Below are 24,735 nucleotides of genomic sequence, written 5' to 3' on the forward strand. Positions count from 1 at the left end.
TTATTCGTTTATGGGATCAGGGCATCGCTGGCAATGCCAGCATTTATTGCCCATCCCTAGTTGCACTTGAGAAGGTGGTGGTGAGCCGCCTTCTTGAGCCGCTGCAGTCCGTGTGGTGATGGTACTCCCACAGTGCTGTTAGGTAGGGAGTTCCACGATTTTGACCCAGCGACGATGAAGGATCGGTGATATACTTCTAAGTCAGGATGGTGTGTGACTTGGAGGGGAACTTGGAGGTGGTGGTGTTCCCATGCACCTGCTGCCCTCGCCCTTCTAGGTGGAAGAGGTCGCGGGTTTGGGAGGTGCTGCCGAAGAAGCCTTGGCGAGTTGCTGCAGTGCATCTTGTAGATGGTACACACTGCAGCCACGGTGTGCCGGTGGTGGAGGGAGTGAATGTTTAAGGTGGTGGATGGGGCACCAATCAAGCGGGCTGCTTTGTCCTGGATGGTGTCAAGCTTCTTGAGTGTTGTTGGAGCTGCACTCATCCAGGCAAGTGGAGAGTATTCCATCACACTCCTTATGCCTTGTAGATGGTGGAAAGGCCTTGGGGAGTCAGGAGGTGAGACACTCGCCACAGAATATCTAGCCTCTGACCTGCTCTTGTTGCCACAGTATTTATGTGGCTGGTCCAGTTAAGTTTCTGGTTAATGGTGACCCCCCAGGATGTTGATAGTGGGGGATTCGGCGATGGTAATGCCGTTGAATGTCAAGGGGAGGTGGTTAAACTCTCGCTTGTTGGAAATAGTCATTACCTGGCACTTCTGTGGCGCGAATGTTACCTGCCACTTATCAGCCCAAGCCTGAACGTCGTCCAGGTCTTGTTGCATGCGGGCATGGACTGCTTCATTATCTGAGGAGTTGTGAATGGCGCTGAACACTGTGCAGTCATCAGCGAACATCCCCATTTCTGACCTTATGTTGGAGGGAAGGTCATTGATGAAGCAGCTGAAGATGGTTGGGCCTAGGACACTGCCCTGAGGAACTCCTGCAGCGATGTCCTGGGGCTGTGATGATTAACCTTGAACCACCACAACCATCTTCCTTTGTGCTAGGTATGATTCCAGCCAGTGAAGCGTTTTCCCCCTGATTCCCATTGACTTCAGTTTTACTAGGGCTCCTTGATGCCACACTCGGTCAAATGCTGCCTTGATGTCAAGGGCAGTCACTCTCACCTCACCTCTGGAATTCAGCTCCTTTGTCTATGTTCGGACCAAGGCTGTAATGAGGTCGGGGGCCGAGTGGTCTTGGCAGAACCCAAACTGGGCATCAGTAAGCAGGTTATTGGTGAGTAAGTGCCGTTTGATAGCACTGTCGATGACACCTTCCATCACTCTGCTGATGATTGAGAGTAGACTGATGGGGCGGTAATTGGCCGGGTTGGATTTGTCCTGTTTTTTGTGGACAGGACATACCTGGGCACTTTTCCACATTGTCGGATAGATGCCAGTGTTGTAGCTGTACTGGAACAGCTTGGCTAGAGGCGCGGCTAGTTCTGGAGCACAAGTCTTCAGCACGACAGCCGGGATGTTGTCGGGGCCCATAGCCTTTGCTGTATCCAGTGTGCTCAGCCGTTTCTTGATATCACGTGGAGTGAATCGAATTGGCTGAAGAATGGCTTCTGTGATGGTGGGGACCTCGGGAGTAGGCCGATATGGATCATCCACTCGGCACTTCTAGCTGAAGTTGGTTGCAAACGCTTCAGCCTTGTCTTTTGCACTCACATGCTGAGCTCCACCATCATTGAGGATGGGAATATTCTTGGAGCCTCCTCCCGTTAGTTGTTGAATGGTCCACCACCATTCACGACTGGATGTGGCAGGACTGCAGAGCTTTGATCTGATCCGTTGACTGTGGGATCGCTTAGCCCTGTCTATAGCATGCTGCTACCGCTTTTTAGCATGTAGTCCTGTGTTGCAGCTTCCCCAGGTTGGCACCTCATTTTTAGGTACGCCTGGTGCTGCTCCTGGCATGCTCCTCTACACTCGTTGTTGAACCAGGTTTGGTCCCCTAGCTTGATGGTAATGGTAGAGTGAGGGATATGCCAGGCCATGAGGTTACAGATTGTGGTGGAATACAATTCTGCTGCTGCTGATGGCCCACAGCGCCTCATGGATGCCCAGTTTTGAGCTGCTAGATCGGTTCTGAATCTATCCCATTTAGCACGGTGGTAGTGCCACACAACACGATGGAGAGAAAATTGCAGGGCTAGGGACTAATTGGACAGTTATTTCAAAGGGCCAGAACAGGCACGATGGGCCAAATGGCTTCCTTCTGTGCTTTAAGATTGAAAGCCAATACCTTCAAATGCGAATTTGTACAGTTCGCTGGACACGTCATTCACCATCACTCCTCCCCCGTGGTTTTCTCTCAGCCACCGAACCTTCTTCACAAAGTCAGTCACCACCTCATTGACGGCGGGAGAATAATTGGACACCTCTTTCGGCTTCAGCATCTTGGGATTTAACATGCTGCGGAGGTGATGCCACTCTGCACCATACCTGAGGCAAGGAAGCACAAGGAAAGTGGATTATTTCACTGGCTACAAATACTTCTCTCCCCCACTCCACACCGTGTGTGTTAGAATGGCAGCAGGGATGAGGGACTTCTGTTACCTGGAGAGACTAGAGAAGCTGGGATTACATAGAATATACAGCACAGAAACAGGCCATTCGGCCCAACTGGTTTATGCTCCACACGAACCTTCTCCCACCCCTCCTCATCTAACCCCAATCAGCAGAACCTTCTATTCCTTTCTCCCTCCTCTTGCTTCCCCTTAAATTCATCTGTGCTATTCGCCTCAACTACTCCTTGTGGTAGCGCGTTCCACATTCTTACCACTCCCTGGGTAAAGCATTTTCTCCTAAATTCCCTATTGGATTTATTAGTGACCATCTTATATTTAAGGCCCCTAGTTTTGGAAGTATTGTTCTCATAGAAACATAGAAGATAGGAGCAGGAGTAGGCCATTCGGCCCCTCGAGCCTGCTCCGCCATTCAATGCGATCATGGCTGATCATCCAAATTCAGTACCCTGTCCCTGCTTTCTCCCCATATCCCTTGATCCCCTTAGCCTTAAGAAATATATCTATAGAAGAAGCAGAGCAGAGAAGGATAAGGGGAGATTTAATAGAGGGGTTCAAAATTATCAGGGGTTTCGATAAGAGTAGATGGGGAGAAACTGTTTCCACTGGCAGGAGGGTCGGTAACCAGAGGACACAGATTTAAAATAATTGGCAAAGGAACCAATGGGGAGATGAGGAGAATTTTTTTCTTGCAGCCAATTGTTGTGATCTGGAGTGCGCTGCCTGAAAGGGCGGCGGAAGCAGGTTCAATAGTAACTTTCAGAAGGGAATTGGATAAATACTTGAAAAGGATAACATTTGCGGGGCTCTGGGAAAAGAGCAGGGGCGTGAGATTAATTGGATAGCTCTACCAAGGAGCTGGCACGGGCACGATGGGCCGACTGGTCTCCCATGCTGTATGATTCAATGATTCCTCCTTCAGCGTTCTTCCAACCTGCTGCTGGAGAAGCCGAATATTGTGCAAATATGACGCTGTCGGCAGCCCTCAGATATCTCATGCTGTAGCCATTCGCCAGGTGTGAGCCTAGATAGCAAGCTAATCTACCATGGATGGCATCACAGCCATGCCTGATTGTGTCTTTAGAGAGAAAGACTTGCATTTCTATAGCGCCCTTCACGACCTCAGGATGTCCCAAAGCGCTTTACAACCAATTAAGTACTTTTTGAAGTGTAGTCACTGTTGTAATGTAGGAAACGCAGCAGACAATTTGCGCACAGCAAGCTCCCACAAACATCAATGTGCTAATGACCAGATAATCTGTTTTGTTACGTTAATTGAAGGATAAATATTGGGCCAGGACATTGGGGGATAACTCCCCTGCTCGTCTTCGAAATAGTGCCGTGGGATCTTTTACATCCACCCGAGAGAGCAGACAGGGCCTGGGTTTAACGTCTCACCCCAAAGACGACGCCTCCGACAGTGCAGCGCTCCCTCAGTACCTAGATTATGGGCTCAAGTTTCTGGAGTGGATCTTGAATCTACAACCTTCAGACTCAAGAGACGAGTGTGCCACCCAGCTAACCACAGCTGACGCCTATTATTTTTTTAATTGCCACATCTACAGTCTCTCTCTAGGGGCTCCAATCTCACCCCTTGAAGGATTAAGCCGTTACTGCCCTTTTCGACACATCAAAATTAATATTAATCACCCACGTTCAAAGAAACTGAAAAAAAAAAATCATTTTTTTGACGATTGTTCTCCTGGTTTTTGCAGGCAGCAGTGTCCTGGAGACTAATCTTCAATTCCTGGAGACTCCAAGGCAATCCGGGAGGATTGGCATCCCTAGGCCAGAGGCCAGAACAATGACACCTTACATTTACAGAGCACATTCTACATTGGACAACATAGAACATAGAAAAATAGGAGCAGGGCTCGGCCATTCGAGCCTGCTCCACCATTCAATGAGATCATGGCTGATCCTCTATCTCAATACCATATTCCCGCTCTCTCCCCATACCCCTTGATGCCTTTTGTGTCTAGAAATCTACCTATCTCCTTCTTAAATCTATTCAGTGACTTGGCCTCCACAGCCTTCTGTGGTAGAGAATTCCACAGGTTCACCACCCTCTGTAAAGAAATTTCTCCTCATCTCAGTCCTAAATGTCCTACCCCGTATCCTGAGACTGTGACCCCTCGTTCTAGACCCCCAGCCAGGGGAAACATCCTCCCTGCATCCAGTCTGTCTAGCCCTGTCAGAATTTTATACGTTTCAATCAGATCCCCTCTGATTATTCTAAATTCTAGTGAATACAGGCCTAGTCGACCCAATCTCTCCTCATACGACAGTCCTACCATCCCAGGAATCTGTCTGGTGAACCTTTGCTGCACTCCCTCTATGGCAAGTATATCCTTTCTTAGGTAAGGAGACCAAAACTGCACACAGTACTCCAGGTGTGGTCTCACCAAGGCCCTGTACAACTGTAGCAAGACATCCTTGCTCCTGTACTCAAACCCTCTTGCAATGAAGGCCAACATACCATTTGCCTTCCTAACTGCTTGCTGCACCTGCATGTTTGCTTTCAGTGACTGGAGTACAAGGACACCCAGGTCTCTCTGTACATCAGCATTTCCCAATCTAGCACCATTTAAATAATACTCTACATTTCTGTTTTTCCTACCAAAGTGGAGAAATTCACATTTATCCACGTTATACTGCATCTGCCATGTATTTGCCCACTCACTCAACTTGTCTAAATCGCCTTGAAGCCTCTTTGCATCCTCCTCACAACTCACAATCCCACCTAGTTTTATGTCGTCAGCAAACTTGGAAATATTACATTTGGTTCCCTCATCCAAACCATTTATATACTGTGAATAGCTGGGGCCCAAGCACTGATCCCTGCAGTACCTACTAGTCACCGTCTGCCACCCCAAAAAAGACCCATTTATTCCTACTCTCTGTTTCTTGTCTGTTAACCAATTTTGAATCCATGCCAGTATATTACCCCCAATCCCATGTGCTTTAATTTGCACACTAGCCTCTTATGTGGGACTTTATCAAAGGCCTTCTGAAAATCCAAATACACCGCATCCACTGGTTCTCCCTTATCTATTCTACCAGTTACATCCTCAAAAAACTCCAGTAGGTTTGTCAAACAGCATTTCCCTTTCATAAATCCATGTTGACTTTGCCTAATCCCGTTGATATTTTCTAAGTGTCCTGTTATCACATCCTTTATAATAGACTCTAGCATTTTCCCTAATACTGATGTTAGTTCCCCGTTTTCTTTCTCCCTCCTTTTTTAAATAGTGGGGTTACATTTGCCACCCTCCAATCTGCAGGACTGTTCCAAAATTCTACAGATTATGGAACATGACAACCAATGCATCCACTATTTCCATGGCTACCTCTTTTAGTACTCTGGGATGCAGATTATTAGGCCCTGGGGATTTATCAGCTTTCAGTCCCATTAATTTCTCCAGCACTATTTTTTTACTAATGCTAATTTCCTTTAATTCCTCCTTCTCACTAGACCCTTGGTTCCCTAGCATTTCTGGGAAGTTATTTATGTCCTCTTCCACGAAGACAGAACCAAAGTATTTGTTTAATTGCTCTTCCATTTCCTTGTTCCCCATTATAAATTCTCCCGTTTCTGACTGTAAGGGACCTACATTTGTCTTCATTAATCTTTTTCTTTTTACATACTTGTAGAAGCTTTTACAATCCGCGTTTATGTTCCTTGCAAGTTTACTCTCATATTCTATGTTTCCCCTCTTAATCAATCTCTTGGTCCTTTTTTGCTGAACTCTAAACTGCTCCTAATCCTCAGGCTTGCTACTTTTTCTGGCAACTTTATATGACTCCTCTTTGGATCTAATACTGTCCTTAATTTCTTTTGTTAGCCATGGTTGGGCCGCTTTTCCTTTTGTGTTTTTGCGCCAAAAAGTAATGTACTGTATAACTGTTGCAATTCATGCATTTGTTCCTTAAATGTTAGCCATTGCCTATCTACCGTCACACCTTTTAATGAAGCTCCCCAATCTATCATAGCCAACTCACTCCTCGTACCTTCGTAGTTTCCTTTGTTTAGATTTAGGACCCTAGTTTCGGATTGGACTTCACTTTCCATTTTAATGAAGAATTCTATCATGTTATGATCACTCTTCCCTAAAGGACCCCGCACAAGATTATTAATTAACCCCTTCTCATTGCACAATACCCAACCTAGGATAGCCTGTTCCCTAGTTGGCTCCTCAACGTACTGGTCTAAAAAACCAGTTCAAAGAGGCCTTTAATGACAGTATTGCACAGTGCCCACAATACTCACTCACAAAGTGGTCCATAAGCATGTCCTCTCAGCTCTCTGTACTCCCGCCAGTGCGGCATGTAGGCTCGCACTGGGTATTTACCCTCCTGGCGTAGAACCTGCTCAATCAAATCAGCACTGGCCATATTGACGACAGTGAGGGGGCCGAATTTGGTTTTCCAAATGGGTCCGAACATCTTCTTTTGCACGATCTATAAAAGAAACAAAAATCAGACCAAAAAAAAAGGGTGGAATTAGATCTGAAATTTCTCAGGACATTCTGGTAGGGCGGCACTGTAACAGCGCTAGAGATGGGGCGGCAAAAAAAAAAGCCCCCGTTCGGCCGCAGGTCCGGTGAAGTTGCCACAGAATTCACAGCACAGAAACGAGCCATTCGGCCCGACTGGTCAGCGCTCCACACAAGCCTCCTCCCACCTTACTTCATCAAACCCGCAGTTACAATGCACAGCGGCAGATAGTCCGAGGATATTCAGGGCCTTAAGACTGTTCGGTTGATTCACACAAGCACAAGCCTGGCTCGAGGGAGGGCAGATAGTAACATTAGGAACAGGGGTAGGCCATTCAGTCCCTCAAGGCTGCTCCGCCATTCAATTAGATCATGGCTGATCTGCACCTACAACAACAACAGCCTGTATTTATATAGCACCTTTAACGTAGTAAAACATCCCAAGGCGCTTCACAGGAGTATTTTAAGACAAAAAATTTGACACCAAACCACATAAGGAGAAATTAGGGCAGGTGACCAAAAGCTTGGTCAAAGAGGTAGGTTTTAAGGAGCATCTTAAAGGAGGAGAGATGTAGCGAGGCGGAGAGGTTTAGGCAGGGAATTCCAGAGCTTAGGGCCCAGGCAACAGAAGGCACGGCCACCAATGGTTGAGCGATTATAATCAGGGATGCTCAAGAGGGCAGAATTAGAGGAGCGCAGATATCTCGGGGGGTTGAAGGAGATTACAAAGATAGGGAGGGGCAAGGACATGGAGGGATTTGAAAAAAATGAGAATTTTGAAATCGAGGCGCTGCTTAACCGGGAGCCAATGTAGGTCAGCGAGCACAGGGGTGATGGGCAAATGGGAGAGTCAGAGTGTGAAAGGCTTAGAGGGTGCAGACTTCTTGAAGTGCATCCAGGAGAACTTTTTGAGCCAGCATGTAGAAAGTCCTACAAGAGAGGGGGTGGTACTGGACCTAATTCTAGGGAATGTAGCCGGGCAAGTGGTAGAAGTGTCAGTCGGAGAGCATTTTGGTGACAGTGACCATAATTCGGTGAGATTTAAGGTAGTCATGGGAAAGGACAAAGATGGACCGGAAATAAAGGTTCTAAATTGGGGGAAGGCCGATTTTAATATGATAAGGCAGGATCTGGCCAAAGTGGACTGGGATCAGCTACTTGTAGGAAAATCCACATCAGAGCAGTGGGAGTCATTCAGAAAGGAAATAGAGAGAGTACAGTGCCAACATGTTCCCGTAAAGGTCAAGGGTGGGACCAACAAGTCCAGGGAACCCTGGATGTCAAGGGATATACAAGAATGGATTAGGAAAAAAAGGGAGGCCTTTGGCAGATACAAAAGGACTAAAAACAGTGGAAGCCCTAGAGGAGTATAAAAAGTGCAGGGGGGTATTAAAAAAGAAATTAGGAGAGCGAAGAGGAGGCATGAAAAAACACTGGCGGGCAAAATAAAGGAAAATCCCAAGATGTTTTATAAGTATATTAAGGGCAAGAGGACAACCAGGGAAAGAGTAGGGCCCATTAGGGACCAAAGTGGCAATCTGTGTGTAGAGCCGGAAGATGTAGGGTGAGGTTTTAAATTAATATTTTGCATCTGTGTTCACTATGGAGAAGGACGATGTAGGCATAGAAATCAGGCAGGGGGATTGTGATATACTTGAACAAATTAGCATTGAGAGGGAGGAGGCACTAGCAGTTTTAGCGGGTTTAAAAGTGAATAAATCGCCAGGCTCAGACGAGATGTATCCCAGGCTGCTGTGTGAGGCAAGGGAGGAGATTGTACACATTTTCAGAACCTCTCTGGCCACAGGGGAGGTGCCAGAGGACTGGAGGACAGCTAACGTAGTACCATTATTCAAGAAGGGTAGTAGGGATAAACCAGGGAATTACAGGCCAGTGAGCCTAACATCAGTGGTAGGGAAATTATTGGAAAAAATTCTGAGGGACAGAATTAGTCTCCGCTTGGAGAGGCAAGGATTAATCAAGGATAGTCAGCATGGCTTTGTCAGGGGGAGATCATGTCTAACCAATTTTTGATTGAATTTTGAGAGGGGGTGACTAGGTGTGTGGATGAGGGTAGTGCAGTTGATGTAGTCTACATGGACTTCAGTAAGGCTTTTGACGAAGTTCCGCATGGGAGACTGGTCAGGAAGGTAAGAACCCATGGGATCCAGGGCAATTTGGCACATTGGATCCAAAATTGGCTTAGTGGCAGGAGGCAGAGGGTGATGGTTGAAGGTTGTTTTTGTGACTGGAAGCCTGTGTCCAGTGGTGTACCGCAGGGATCGGTGCTGGGTCCCTTGCTGTTTGTAGAGTACATTAATGATTTAGATATGAATTTAGGAGGTATGATCAGAAAGTTCGCAGATGACACGAAAATTGGTGGAGTGGTGAATAGTGAGGAGGGAAGCCTCAGGCTACAGGACGATATAGACGGGTTAGTCAGATGGGCAGAACAGTGGCAAATGGAATTTAACCCTGAAAAGTGTGAGGTGATGCATTTTGGGAGGATTAACAAGGCAAGGGAATATACAATGAATGGTAGGACCCTAGGAAGGACAGAGGATCAGAGGGACCTTGGTGTGCATGTACACAGATCCCTGAAGGCAGCAGGACAGGTAGATAAGGTGGTTAAAAAGGCATATGGGATACTTGCCTTCTTTAGCCAAGGCATAGAATATAAGAGCAGGGAGATTATGATGGAGCTGTACAAAACGCCAGTTAGGCCACAGCTGGAATACTGTGTTGCATTCTGGTTGCCACACTATGGGAAGGATGTGATTGCATTAGAGAGGGTGCAGAGGAGATTCACCAGGATGTTACCTGGGCTGGAGCTTTTCAGCTATGAAGAGAGACTGGACAGGCTGGGGTTGTTTTCCTTAGAGCAGAGAAGGCTGAGGGGGGACCTGACTGAGGTGTACAAAATTATGAGGGGCATAGATAGGATGGATAGAAAGGAACTTTTCCCCTTAGTAGAGGGGCCAATACCAGGGGGCATAGTTTCAAGGTAAGGGGCAGGAGGTATGGAGGGGATTTGAGGAAAAACTTTTTCACCCAGAGGGTGGTTGGAATCTGGAACTCACTGCCTGAAAGGGTGGCAGAGGCAGGAACCCTCACAACATTCAAGAAGCATTTAGATGAGCACTTGAAATGCCATAGCATACAAGGCTACGGACCAAGTGCTGGAAAATGGGATTAGATTAGACAGGGCTTGATGGTCGGTGCGGACACGATGGGCCGAAGGGCCTCTTTCTGTGCTGTATAGCTCTATGACTCTAGAAGTCCATGAGTACCTCACACTTGTTATTGGAGGTGAAGGTGGAGGAAACAGGGGAGAGGGGTTTAAGAAGATGGTTAGCAGTAGAGGATAGGCGCTGGAGTTTATCTTTGCATTCCAGAATGATGCTGGAATAGTGAGCAATTCCAACAACATCTTGCATTTATATAGCGCCTTTAATGTAGTAAAACGTCCCAGGATGCTTCAGAGGTGCAATTATCAAACAAAATTTGACACTGAGTCACATACAAGGACAGATGACCAAAAGCTTGCCTTTTACCTGCCTTTGCTCCATACCCCTTGATATTAACATAACCAAAATCTATTGATCTGTCGTGAAAGCTCCAATTGACCCACAGCATCCACAGCCCGTTGGGGGGAGAGAATTTCAGATTTCCACTGCACTTTGTGAGAAAAAGAGCTTCCTGAATGACCTAGCCATAATTTTAAGATTGTGCCCCCCCCCATTCTCGATTGTACCAGCAGAGGTAAATTGGATTTAACCTGTACAGTGGGTCTGCTTTCCTGAGCACAGTGCACTCCACATCGTCCTAATTTCAGCCTATGTTCTGCATCTGGGCTCGATAGTGGTTGGTTTTATTCTGTACCGTGCAGCAGGAGTGGAAGGGACTATTACATAAGAACATAAGACATCTGGCCCTTCGAGCCTGCTCCGCCATTCAATAAGATCATGGCTGATCTTCTACCTCATCTCCACTTTCCTGCACTATCCCCATATCCCTTGATTCCCTTAATATCCAAAAATCTATCGATCTCTGTCTTGATACTAACATGGGAGGGAAAGTAGTGAGTGAGGAGGACATAAAAAACCTGCAAGGGGACATAGACAGGCTAAGTAAGTGGGCAGAGATTTGGCAGATGGAATACAATACTGGAAAGTGTGAGGTTATGCACGTTGGCAGGAAAAATCATAGAGCAAGTTATTATCTTAATGGCAAGAAACTGGAAAGTACTGAAGTACAAAGGGATCTGGGGGTCCTGGTGCACGAAACTCAAAAGGTTAGTATGCAGGTGCAGCAAGTGATTAAGAAGGCCAATGGAATGTTGGCTTTCATTGCTAGGGGGATAGAATGTAAAAATAGGGAGGTATTGCTTCAGTTGTACAAGGTATTGGTGAGACCGCACCTGGAATACTGCATACAGTTTTGGTGTCCATACTTAAGAAAAGACATACTTGCTCTCGAGTCAGTACAAAGAAGGTTCACTCGGTTAATCCCGGGGATGAGGGGATGGACATATGAGGAGAGGTTGAGTAGATTGGGACTCTACTCATTGGAGTTCAGAAGAATGAGAGGCGATCTTATTGAAACATACAAGATTGTGAAGGGGTTGGATCGGGTGGATGCGGGGAGGATGTTCCCGATGATGGGTGAAACTAGAACTAGGGGGCATAGTCTTAGAATAAGGGGCTGCTCTTTCAAAACTGAGATGAGGAGGAACTACTTCACTCAGAGGGTGGTAGGTCCATGGAATATGCTGCCCCAAAAAGCTGTAGAAACATAAATTTAAAACAGAAATAGACAGTTTCCTAGAAGTAAAGGGAATTAAGGGTTACGGGGAGCAGGCAGGAATTTGGACATGAGTCTAGGTTCGGATTGGTCATGGCCCTGTGGGTAGCGGAGCGGGCCCAGGGGCCGTGTAGCCTGATCCTGCTCCTATTTCGTGTGTCTAATTCTGTTAGATTCAGGAGATGGTTCTGTGATAGTGGATTGGCGGTTAGGATCAGATCAGCCATGATCTTATTGAATGGCGGAGCAGGCTCGAGGGGCCGATTGGCCTACTCCTGCTCCTATTTCTTATGTTCTTATGTTCTTATGTTGAATATACTCAACGACTGAGCCTCCACAGCCCTCTGGGGTAGAGAATTCCAAAGATTCACCACCCTCTGAGTGAAGAAATTTCTCCTTATCGCAGTCCTAAATGGCCGACCCCTTATTCTGAGACTGTGACCCCTGGTTCTAGACTCCCCAGCCAGGGGAAACATCCTCCCTGCATCTACCCTGTCAAGCCCTGTAAGAATTTTGTATGTTTCAATGAGATCACCTCTCATTCTTCTAAACTCTAGAGAATATAGGCCTAGTCTACTCAATCTGTCCTCATAGGACAATCCCCCCATCCCAGGAATCAGTCTGGTGAACCTTTGTTGCACTCCCTCTATGGCAAGTATATCCTTCCTTAGGTAAGGAGACCAAAACTGTACACAATACTCCAGGTGTGGTCTCACCAGGGCCCTATATAATTGCAGTAAGACGTCTTTACTCTTGTACTCAAATCCCCTTGTAATAAAGGCCAACATACCATTTGCTTTCCTAATTGCTTGCTGTACCTGCATGTTAACTTTCAGTGGTTCATGTACAAGGACACCCAGGTCCCTCTGAACACCAACATTTCCCAATCTCTCACCATTTAAAAAATACTCTGCTTTTCTATTTTTCCTACCAAAGTGGATAACATCACATTTCTCCACATTATATACCATTTGCCATGTTCTTGCCCACTCACTTAGCCTGTCTATATCCCCTTGAAGCCTCCTTGCATCCTCCTCACAACTTACATTCCCACCCAGGTTTGTATCATCAGCAAATTTGGATATATTACATTTGGTCCCCTCATCCAAATCATTGATGTAGATTGTGAATAGCTGAGGCCCAAGCACTGATCCTTGCAGTACCCCACTAGTTACAGCCTGCCAACCCGAAAATGACCCGTTTATTTCTACTCTCTGTTTTCTGTCCGTTAACCAATCCTCAATCCATACTAGTAATATTACTCCCAATCCCATGAGCCCTAATTTTGTTTAATAACCTCTTGTGTGGCACCTTATCGAATGCCTTCTGAAAATCCAAATACACATCCACTGGTTCCCCCTTATCTATTCTGCTAGTTACAACCTTAAAAAACTCTTAACAGTTTTGTCAAACACGATTTCCCTTTCATAAATCCGTGTTGACTCTGCCCAATCCTAATATTATTTTCTAAGTGCCCTGTTACCACATCATTAATAATAGATTCTAGCATTTTCCCTACTACTGATGTCAGGCTAACTGGTCTGTAGTTCCCCGTTTTCTCTCTCCCTCCTTTCTTAAATAGTGGGGTTACATTTGCTACCTTCCAATCAGCGGGAACCATTCTAGAATCTATGGAATTTTAGAAAATGACAACCAATGCATCCACTATCTCTGTAGCCACCTCTTTCAAAACCCTAGGTTGCAGGTCATCAGGTCCAGGGGATTTATCGGCTTTCAGTCCCATTAATTTCTCCAGTACTATCTTTTTTACTAATACTAATTTCTTTCAGTTCCTCATTCTCGCTAGACCCTTGGTTCTCCACTATTTCCGGGAAGTTTTTTGCATCTTCTTCCATGAAGACAGACACAAAGTATGTGTTTAATTTCTCTGCCATTTCCTTATTCCCCATTATAATTTCTCCTGTCTCAGCCTGTAAGGGACCCACATTTACTTTCACTAATCTTTTCCTTTTTACATACCTATAGAAACTTTAACAGTCTGTTTTTATGTCTCTCGCTAGTTTACTCTCATATTCTATTTTCCCTTCCTTTATCAATTTCTTGGTCCTCCTTTGCTGAATTCTAAAATCCTCCCAATCCTCAGGCTTACTATTCTTTTTGGCAACATTATAAGCCTCTTCCTTTGATCTAATAGTATCTTTAACTTCTCTTGTTAGCCACGGTTGGACCACTTTTCCTGTGGGATTTTTGTGCCTTAAAGGAATGTATATTTGTTGCAAATTATGTATGAATTCTTTAAATGCTAGCCATTGCTTATCTACCGTCATACCTTTTAATGTAGTTTCCCAATCTACCATAGCCAACTCACCCCTCATACCTACGTGGTTTGCTTTGGTTATATTTAAGACCCTAGTTTCGGATTTAACTCAATCACTTTCAAACTGAATATAAAATTCTATCATATTATGGTCACTCTTCCCTAAAGGCCCCCTTACTACAAGGTTATTAATTAACCCTTTCTCATTGCACAATACTAGATCAAAAATAGCCTGTTCCCTAGTTGGTTCCTCAACATACTGACCCAGGAAACTATCTTGCATACATTCCATGAATTCGTCCTACAGTCAAAATGGCTGTTCTCGAAGTTCATAAAATACTATGCATGCTGTCAGCCATGGCTCAGTGGGTAGCAATTTTGTCTCTGAGCCAGAAGGTTATGGGTTCAAGTCCCACTCCAGAGACTTGAGCATAAAAATCTGACACTTCAGTGCAGTACTAAGGGAGTGCTGCACTGTGGGAGGTTCCGTCTTTCAGATCAGATGTTAAACTAAGACCCCGCCTGCTCTCTCAGGTGGACGTAAAAAGTCCCTTGGCGCTATTTCAAAGAACAGGGGAGTTATCCCTCAATCAACAGCACTAACAAATACAGGTTATCTGGTCATTATCTCATTGCTGTTTGTGGGACCTTGCTGTGCGCAAATTGGTTGTTCTATTTCCTACATTACAACAGTGACTCCACTTCAAAAAATACTTCATTGGCTGTAAAGCGCTTTTGGACGTCCTGAGGTCGTGAGAGATGCTGTATAAATGCAAGTCTTTCCTTCTTGAATGAGGAGAGAGGCAGAGAGGTTTAGGGAGGGAATTCCAGAACTTAGGGCCCAGGCAGCTGAAGGCACGGCCGCCGATTGGTGGGGTGAAGAGAGTGCGTGATGCACAAGAGGCCAGATTTGGAGGAACATCGCGTGGCCAGGCGTCTCGTGGTCCCACTTCAAGAAATGCTTCCGACCAGAATTGACCACCTCAGTCTTGCCCTATCCTAAAACAATGTACTGTATGTTTTAAACTTCTCCTAGCAGAAATCAGACTGATACCTGGGATGGCTGGAATGATGTATGAGGAGAGATTGGGTCGATTAGGCTTATATTCGCTGGAGTTTAGAAGAATGAGAGGGGATCTCATTGAAACGTATAAAATTCTAACAGAACTAGACAGACTAGATGCAGGAAGGCTGTTCCTGATGGCGGGGGAGTCCAGAACCAGGGGTCACAGTCTAAAGATAAGGGATAAGCCATTTAGGACAGAGATGAGGAGGAATTTCTTCACCCAGAGAGTGGTGAACCTGTGGAATTCTCTACCACAGAAGGCAGTTGAGGCCAATTCATTAAATATATTCAAGTGGGAGTTACAGTAGATATATTTCTTAAGGCTAAAGGGATCAAGGGATATGGGAAGAAAGCAGGGACAGGGTACTAGGTTTGGATGATCAGCCATGATCTCATTAAATGGCGGAATGGGCTCGAGGGGCCGAATGGCCTACTCCTGCTCCTATCTTCTATGTTTCTATGTTAAGCCTACTCTTGAACTGCATGTTTTCTTAAAAGCTGCAATTTTGCACAGCAAAGTTTAAACCAGAGAGAGGCCCACTTCAGATTCATTCCAACATAAACTCGCAGCAGTGAACACAGAGCTCTGCTGGCAGCCCTTATCTGTCTAATCAGAAAATCAATCAATCAGTGCTTTCCCCCGCCCCCCTTCGCTGTCCATTTTGAAATATTTGATGAAAGCATCGGACGGTTTACCTTCATGAGATAGAAGATTACAGGACCCGTGGGAATCAGAGGGAGTCGGAATAGGGTGAAATTGGAGACCACAAATCGCGGCTGGTGTCAGACTCATGCCAAACTGGTTCATCATTCCCTTCCCTTGCTCCCCCTCCCCACCCACCCCTGCTCACAGACTGACTGACTGATTCAGTCTGGCCCTCAGCCACTGCAGCCCGAGCAAACACAGCCTCACTACCCACCCACCCACCCCTCCTCCCCATTGCCCAATAAAGCACTCTCACTTCCTGCACAAACACAATTGCTTATACAGAAACAAACATTTTAGGCAATGTCAGGCAGCAAGCACATTAAGAAGCAGCCCCGGAGGCCATTCACAAGGGACGCATCAGACAGGCCGCTTTGATTCTTCCAACAGATAGTAGGTGCACCACAAGGCAATTGTCATCCGTCTCATCCGAAAGACGGCACCTCCAACAGTGCAGCGCTCCCTCAGCACTGCACTGGGAGTGTCAGCCTAGCTTTATGTGCTGGAGTCCCTGGAGTGGGACCTGAACCTACAACCTTCTGACTCAGAGGCCATTCAAAGCTTTTAACTTCAGCCATCTAAAAATATCCCAAAGTTTTCCGTTGCAGCATCTAATTGGTGCTCAATTCCGTGGTTTTCAACGCTACCACTCGGAGTTTGGAATGGTACCAGTGATGAGGGATTGTTCGCCTGACATCAGAGCAGGTTGAAGGGGAGAAAGAAAGAAAGACTTGCATTTATACAGCGCCTTTCACGACCACCGGACATCTCAAAGCGCTTTACAGCCAATGAAGTACTATTTGAAGTGGAGTCACTGTTGTAATGTGGGAAATGTGGCAGCCAATTTGCACACAGCAAGCTCCCACAAACAGCAATGAGATAATGACCAGATAATCTGTTTTTGTTATGTTGGTTGAGGGATAAATATTGGCCCAGGACACCGGGGAGAACTCCCCAGCGCTTCTTCGAAATAGTGGCCGCGGGATCTTTTACATCCACCTGAGAGCGCAGACGGGGCATCAGTTTAACGTCTCATCCGAAAGACGGCACCTCCAACAGTGCAGCGCTCCCTCAGCACTGCACTGGGAGTGTCAGCCTAGCTTTATGTGCTCGAGTCCCTGGAGTGGGACCTGAACCTACAACCTTCTGACTCAGAGGCGAGTGTGCTACCCACTGAGCCATGGCTGACACGGTGATTTAATAGAAGTGTTCAAAGTTATGAAGGGGTTTTGATAAGAGTATATCGGGAGAAACTGTTTCCAGTGGCAGGAGGGTTGGTAACCAGAGGACACAGATTTAAGATAATTGGCAAAAGAACCAGAGGGGGAGATGAGGAGACAGTTTTTTTACGCAGCGAGTTGTTATGATCTGCTTGAAAGGGCGGTGAAAGCAGATTCAATAATAACTTTCAAAAGGGAAATAGATATATATTTGAAAAGGAAAACATTTGCAGGGCTATGGGGGAAAGATCAGGGCGAGTGGGACTAATTGGAGAGCTCTTTCAAAGAGCCAATACAGGCACGATGGCCTCCCTCTGTGGTGTATAGGAACACAGTGCCTGTGGCGGCTCTGTGAAAGGATAATGGGACCCAGCGGGAGCAGCCCCTCCCGGAGTGGCAAAGGGCGGGGGGGGGGGGGGGGCATAGGGCGATGATGAACAGACCAGCGCCAGTGCCACTCTCGCTCGGTGCAGCACAGCAATCACATCGGCAAGTCGGGGCTACAGTAACCCAGATGTCACGGCAAAATAACTGGCACTGCGCATGCGCGAGAAATTCGTTGTGTTGTCAGGAAAAGCAATCTAACCCCATTCCATCTACTCCAGCTGCAGCATCAGCAAATCGGGGCTCCCCCTCTTCTCCTCCCCTTCCCCTCTTCTCCCCCCGCTCTAGCCCTCCCTCTCTTGCCCTCTTCCCTTCCCCCCTGCTCTTGCCCTCTTCTCTTCGCCTCCCGCTCTTGCCCTCTTCCCTTCCTCTCTCCCCCCCCGCTCAAGCTCTCCTGCTCTTGCCCTCTTCTCTTCTCCTGCCCCCTCTTCCCCTCCCCCCCTCCTCACCTTCCCCCCCCACCCCTCCCCTTCCCCTCTTCCTTCCCCTCTTCTCATCCCCCCCTTCCCCTCTTCTCCTGCCGCTCTTGCCCTCCTCTTCCCATTCTTGCCCTCATTCTCTTCCCCTCCCCCCACCAATCCGCGTCATGACCAACGGCGCAATTGTGCCTCGCCCCCATGCCTGCTACCTACGTGAAAAAACGCAGCCGAGGCCTTTCCACTCGCAGTGGAAAGAAATGTTGATGTTAAACTCCTCTGTGTTGTGAAAGTAAAAGAAAATAATTTGATAATGAAGTGTGTTTGGGGGGATTGTCATTCTGACAAGGATATGTATTTTTTCTCCCACCGTGAGCAGACCCATCCCATGCCATTCCTTAACACAGGACGGGAATGGAGCGTGGTGTAGGTTACTCAAATGCTGTGCTGTTTAAACCCCCCCACCCGACCCGCTTTGGTTTAAATTCGAGGCCTTTGTCTCTAAACTGGGCGTCGGCCCGCCCTGCGTGCCAGAGCAAAGGTCAGTAAGCCTGTGCCATAAGCTCGAGGAACAGCACCTCATCTTTCGATTAGGCACTCTACAGCCCTCTGGACTCAACAATTTCACGTCATAAACCTCGGCCCCCCATCACTTATATATATATATACTAGCTGAAGTGCCCGGCGCGGTGCCGAGGGATTTTTGAGGGCATGTTGTTGTTGGAAGGGAGAGCGAGCGACTGGGGGGGGGGGGGGGGGGAAGGGAAGCGAGCGACTCGGGGGGGGGGAGGGAAGAGAGCGAGCGAGCGACTCGGGGGGGGGGAAGAGAGAGCGAGCGACTCGGGGGGGGAAGAGAAGCGAGCGACTCGGGGGGGGGAAGAGAGCGAGCGACTCGGGGGGGGGGAAGAGAGAGCGAGCCGACTCGGGGGGGGAAGAGAGCGAGCGACTCGGGGGGGGGGAAAGAGAGAGCGAGCGACTCGGGGGGGGGAAGAGAAGCGAGCGACTCGGGGGGGGGAAGAGAGCGAGCGACTCGGGGGGGGGGAAGAGAGAGCGAGCGACTCGGGGGGGGGGAAGAGAGCCGAGCGACTCGGGGGGGGGGAAGAGAGAGCGAGAGCGACTTCGGGGGGGGGAAGAGAAGCGAGCGACTCGGGGGGGGGAAGAAGAGAGCGAAGCGACTCGGGGGGGAGAGAGAGAGCGAGCGAATCTCGGAGGGGGGGAAGAGAGAGCGACGAGCGACTCGGGAGGGGGGAAGAGAGCGAGCGAGCGACTCGGGGGGGTGAGGAAGAGAAGAGAGCGAGCGACCTCGGGGGGGGGAAGAGAGCGAGCGACTCGGGGGGGGGAAGAGAGCGATCAGAGCGAACTCGGGGGGGGGGAAGAGAGCGAATGCGAGCCGACTCGGGGGTCGGGGGGGGAAGAGAGCGAGCGACTCGGGGGGGGAAGAGAGCGAGCGACTCGGGGGGGGAAGAGAGCGAGCGACTCGGGGGGGGAAGAGAGCGAGCGACTCGGGGGGGGAAGAGAGCGAGCGACTCGGGGGGGGAAGAGAGCGAGCGACTCGGGGGGGGAAGAGAGCGAGCGACTCGGGGGGGGAAGAGAGCGAGCGACTCGGGGGGGGAAGAGAGCGAGCGACTCGGGGGGGGAAGAGAGCGAGCGACTCGGGGGGGGAAGAGAGCGAGCGACTCGGGGGGGGAAGAGAGCGAGCGACTCGGGGGGGGAAGAGAGCGAGCGACTCGGGGGGGGAAGAGAGCGAGCGACTCGGGGGGGGAAGAGAGCGAGCGACTCGGGGGGGGAAGAGAGCGAGCGACTCGGGGGGGGAAGAGAGCGAGCGACTCGGGGGGGGAAGAGAGCGAGCGACTCGGGGGGGGAAGAGAGCGAGCGACTCGGGGGGGGAAGAGAGCGAGCGACTCGGGGGGGGAAGAGAGCGAGCGACTCGGGGGGGGAAGAGAGCGAGCGACTCGGGGGGGGAAGAGAGCGAGCGACTCGGGGGGGGAAGAGAGCGAGCGACTCGGGGGGGGAAGAGAGCGAGCGACTCGGGGGGGGAAGAGAGCGAGCGACTCGGGGGGGGAAGAGAGCGAGCGACTCGGGGGGGGAAGAGAGCGAGCGACTCGGGGGGGGAAGAGAGCGAGCGACTCGGGGGGGGAAGAGAGCGAGCGACTCGGGGGGGGAAGAGAGCGAGCGACTCGGGGGGGAAGAGAGCGAGCGACTCGGGGGGGGAAGAGAGCGAGCGACTCGGGGGGGGAAGAGAGCGAGCGACTCGGGGGGGGAAGAGAGCGAGCGACTCGGGGGGGGGAAGAGAGCGAGCGACTCGGGGGGGGAAGAGAGCGAGCGACTCGGGGGGGGAAGAGAGCGAGCGACTCGGGGGGGGAAGAGAGCGAGCGACTCGGGGGGGGAAGAGAGCGAGCGACTCGGGGGGGGAAGAGAGCGAGCGACTCGGGGGGGGAAGAGAGCGAGCGACTCGGGGGGGGGAAGAGAGCGAGCGACTCGGGGGGGGAAGAGAGCGAGCGACTCGGGGGGGGAAGAGAGCGAGCGACTCGGGGGGGGAAGAGAGCGAGCGACTCGGGGGGGGAAGAGAGCGAGCGACTCGGGGGGGGGAAGAGAGCGAGCGACTCGGGGGGGGAAGAGAGCGAGCGACTCGGGGGGGGAAGAGAGCGAGCGACTCGGGGGGGGAAGAGAGCGAGCGACTCGGGGGGGGAAGAGAGCGAGCGACTCGGGGGGGGAAGAGAGCGAGCGACTCGGGGGGGGAAGAGAGCGAGCGACTCGGGGGGGGAAGAGAGCGAGCGACTCGGGGGGGAAAGAGAGCGAGCGACTCGGGGGGGGAAGAGAGCGAGCGACTCGGGGGGGGAAGAGAGCGAGCGACTCGGGGGGGGAAGAGAGCGAGCGACTCGGGGGGGGAAGAGAGCGAGCGACTCGGGGGGGGAAGAGAGCGAGCGACTCGGGGGGGAAGAGAGCGAGCGACTCGGGGGGGGAAGAGAGCGAGCGACTCGGGGGGGGAAGAGAGCGAGCGACTCGGGGGGGGAAGAGAGCGAGCGACTCGGGGGGGAAGAGAGCGAGCGACTCGGGGGGGGAAGAGAGCGAGCGACTCGGGGGGGGAAGAGAGCGAGCGACTCGGGGGGGGAAAGAGAGCGAGCGACTCGGGGGGGGAAGAGAGCGAGCGACTCGGGGGGGGGAAGAGAGCGAGCGACTCGGGGGGGAAGAGAGCGAGCGACTCGGGGGGGAAGAGAGCGAGCGACTCGGGGGGGGAAGAGAGAGCGAGCGACTCGGGGGGGGGAAGAGAGCGAGCGACTCGGGGGGGGAAGAGAGCGAGCGACTCGGGGGGGGGAAGAGAGCGAGCGACTCGGGGGGGGGAAGAGAGCGAGCGACTCGGGGGGGGAAGAGAGCGAGCGACTCGGGGGGGGAAGAGAGCGAGCGACTCGGGGGGGGAAGAGAGCGAGCGACTCGGGGGGGAAGAGAGCGAGCGACTCGGGGGGGGAAGAGAGCGAGCGACTCGGGGGGGGAAGAGAGCGAGCGACTCGGGGGGGGGAAGAGAGCGAGCGACTCGGGGGGGAAGAGAGCGAGCGACTCGGGGGGAAGAGAGCGAGCGACTCGGGGGGGGGGAAGGAGAGCGAGCGACTCGGGGGGGGAAGAGAGCGAGCGACTCGGGGGGGGAAGAGAGCGAGCGACTCGGGGGGGGAAGAGAGCGAGCGACTCGGGGGGGGAAGAGAGCGAGCGACTCGGGGGGGGAAGAGAGCGAGCGACTCGGGGGGGGAAGAGAGCGAGCGACTCGGGGGGGAAGAGAGCGAGCGACTCGGGGGGGGAAGAGAGCGAGCGACTCGGGGGGGGGAAGAGAGCGAGCGACTCGGGGGGGGAAGAGAGCGAGCGACTCGGGGGGGGGAAGAGAGCGAGCGACTCGGGGGGGGAAGAGAGCGAGCGACTCGGGGGGGGAAGAAGAGAGCGAGCGACTCGGGGGGGAAGAGAGCGAGCGACTCGGGGGGGGAAGAGAGCGAGCGACTCGGGGGGGGAAGAGAGCGAGCGACTCGGGGGGGGAAGAGAGCGAGCGACTCGGGGGGGAAGAGAGCGAGCGACTCGGGGGGGGAAGAGAGCGAGCGACTCGGGGGGGGAAGAGAGCGAGCGACTCGGGGGGGGGAAGAGAGCGAGCGACTCGGGGGGGGAAGAGAGCGAGCGACTCGGGGGGGGAAGAGAGGCGAGCGACTCGGGGGGGGAAGAGAGCGAGCGACTCGGGGGGGGAAGAGAGCGAGCGACTCGGGGGGGGAAGAGAGCGAGCGACTCGGGGGGGGGAAGAGAGCGAGCGACTCGGGGGGGGAAGAGAGCGAGCGACTCGGGGGGGAAGAGAGCGAGCGACTCGGGGGGGGAAGAGAGCGAGCGACTCGGGGGGGAAGAGAGCGAGCGACTCGGGGGGGGGAAGAGAGCGAGCGACTCGGGGGGGGAAGAGAGCGAGCGACTCGGGGGGGGAAGAGAGCGAGCGACTCGGGGGGGGAAGAGAGCGAGCGACTCGGGGGGGAAGAGAGCGAGCGACTCGGGGGGGGAAGAGAGCGAGCGACTCGGGGGGGGAAGAGAGCGAGCGACTCGGGGGGGGAAGAGAGCGAGCGACTCGGGGGGGGAAGAGAGCGAGCGACTCGGGGGGGGAAGAGAGCGAGCGACTCGGGGGGGGAAGAGAGCGAGCGACTCGGGGGGGGAAGAGAGCGAGCGACTCGGGGGGGGAAGAGAGCGAGCGACTCGGGGGGGGGAAGAGAGCGAGCGACTCGGGGGGGGAAGAGAGCGAGCGACTCGGGGGGGGAAGAGAGCGAGCGACTCGGGGGGGGAAGAGAGCGAGCGACTCGGGGGGGGAAGAGAGCGAGCGACTCGGGGGGGGGAAGAGAGCGAGCGACTCGGGGGGGGAAGAGAGCGAGCGACTCGGGGGGGGAAGAGAGCGAGCGACTCGGGGGGGAAGAGAGCGAGCGACTCGGGGGGGGAAGAGAGCGAGCGACTCGGGGGGGGGAAGAGAGCGAGCGACTCGGGGGGGAAGAGAGCGAGCGACTCGGGGGGGGAAGAGAGCGAGCGACTCGGGGGGGAGGCGCTCGGGGGAAGAGAGCGAGCGACTCGGGGGGGGAAGAGAGCGAGCGACTCGGGGGGGGGAAGAGAGCGAGCGACTCGGGGGGGGAAGAGAGCGAGCGACTCGGGGGGGGAAGAGAGCGAGCGACTCGGGGGGGGAAGAGAGCGAGCGACTCGGGGGGGGAAGAGAGCGAGCGACTCGGGGGGGGAAGAGAGCGAGCGACTCGGGGGGGGAAGAGAGCGAGCGACTCGGGGGGGGAAGAGAGCGAGCGACTCGGGGGGGGGAAGAGAGCGGAGCGACTCGGGGGGGAAGAGAGCGAGCGACTCGGGGGGGGAAGAGAGCGAGCGACTCGGGGGGGGAAGAGAGCGAGCGACTCGGGGGGGGGAAGAGAGCGAGCGACTCGGGGGGGGGAAGAGAGCGAGCGACTCGGGGGGGGAAGAGAGCGAGCGACTCGGGGGGGGAAGAGAGCGAGCGACTCGGGGGGGGAAGAGAGCGAGCGACTCGGGGGGGAAGAGAGCGAGCGACTCGGGGGGGGAAGAGAGCGAGCGACTCGGGGGGGGAAGAGAGCGAGCGACTCGGGGGGGGAAGAGAGCGAGCGACTCGGGGGGGGAAGAGAGCGAGCGACTCGGGGGGGAAGAGAGCGAGCGACTCGGGGGGGAAGAGAGCGAGCGACTCGGGGGGGGAAGAGAGAGCGAGCGACTCGGGGGGGGAAGAGAGCGAGCGACTCGGGGGGGGAAGAGAGCGAGCGACTCGGGGGGGGAAGAGAGCGAGCGACTCGGGGGGGGAAGAGAGCGAGCGACTCGGGGGGGGAAGAGAGCGAGCGACTCGGGGGGGGAAGAGAGCGAGCGACTCGGGGGGGGAAGAGAGCGAGCGACTCGGGGGGGGAAGAGAGCGAGCGACTCGGGGGGGGGAAGAGAGCGAGCGACTCGGGGGGGGGAAGAGAGCGAGCGACTCGGGGGGGGGAAGAGAGCGAGCGACTCGGGGGGGGAAGAGAGCGAGCGACTCGGGGGGGGAAGAGAGCGAGCGACTCGGGGGGGAAGAGAGCGAGCGACTCGGGGGGGGAAGAGAGCGAGCGACTCGGGGGGGGAAGAGAGCGAGCGACTCGGGGGGGGAAGAGAGCGAGCGACTCGGGGGGGGGAAGAGAGCGAGCGACTCGGGGGGGGAAGAGAGCGAGCGACTCGGGGGGGGGAAGAGAGCGAGCGACTCGGGGGGGGAAGAGAGCGAGCGACTCGGGGGGGGAAGAGAGGCGAGCGACTCGGGGGGGGAAGAGAGCGAGCGACTCGGGGGGGGAAGAGAGCGAGCGACTCGGGGGGGGAAGAGAGCGAGCGACTCGGGGGGGGAAGAGAGCGAGCGACTCGGGGGGGGAAGAGAGCGAGCGACTCGGGGGGGGAAGAGAGCGAGCGACTCGGGGGGGGGAAGAGAGCGAGCGACTCGGGGGGGGGAAGAGAGCGAGCGACTCGGGGGGGGAGAGAGCGACTCGGGGGAGAGACGAGCGACTCGGGGGGGGGAAGAGAGCGAGCGACTCGGGGGGGGAGAGAGCGAGCGACTCGGGGGGGGGAAGAGAGCGAGCCGACTCGGGGGGGGAAGAGAAGCGAGCGACTCGGGGGGGGGAAGAGAGCGAGCGACTCGAGGGGAGCGCGAAGAGACGCGAGCGACTCGGGGGGGGAAGAGAAGCGAGCGACTCGGGGGGGGAAGAGAAGCGAGCGACTCGGGGGGGGAAGAGACGCGAGCGACTCGGGGGGGGAAGAGAGCGAGCGAC

General features: G+C 52.9%; 1 protein-coding gene across 2 annotated transcripts in view; it reads right to left on the minus strand.

Moving 5' to 3' along the window:
* The window catches only part of cyp27a3 (cytochrome P450 family 27 subfamily A member 3), a 110,175-nt gene that overhangs the window by 73,842 nt on the left and 11,598 nt on the right, over positions 1-24,735 (minus strand). For both annotated transcript variants that reach the window (XM_085986816.1, XM_085986815.1), the window contains exons 2-3: positions 6,852-7,042; positions 2,299-2,498 (exon numbers count right to left, since the gene is read on the minus strand). In XM_085986816.1, coding sequence (XP_085842942.1) covers positions 2,299-2,498; positions 6,852-7,042 — 391 coding nt within the window. The remainder of the gene's footprint in view (positions 1-2,298; positions 2,499-6,851; positions 7,043-24,735) is intronic.

The sequence above is a fragment of the Somniosus microcephalus genome, chromosome 4 (genome assembly GCF_052327205.1).
Source record: "Somniosus microcephalus isolate GS21.2 chromosome 4, FLI_Smic_1.0, whole genome shotgun sequence".
Classification (NCBI taxonomy): domain Eukaryota; kingdom Metazoa; phylum Chordata; class Chondrichthyes; order Squaliformes; family Somniosidae; genus Somniosus; species Somniosus microcephalus.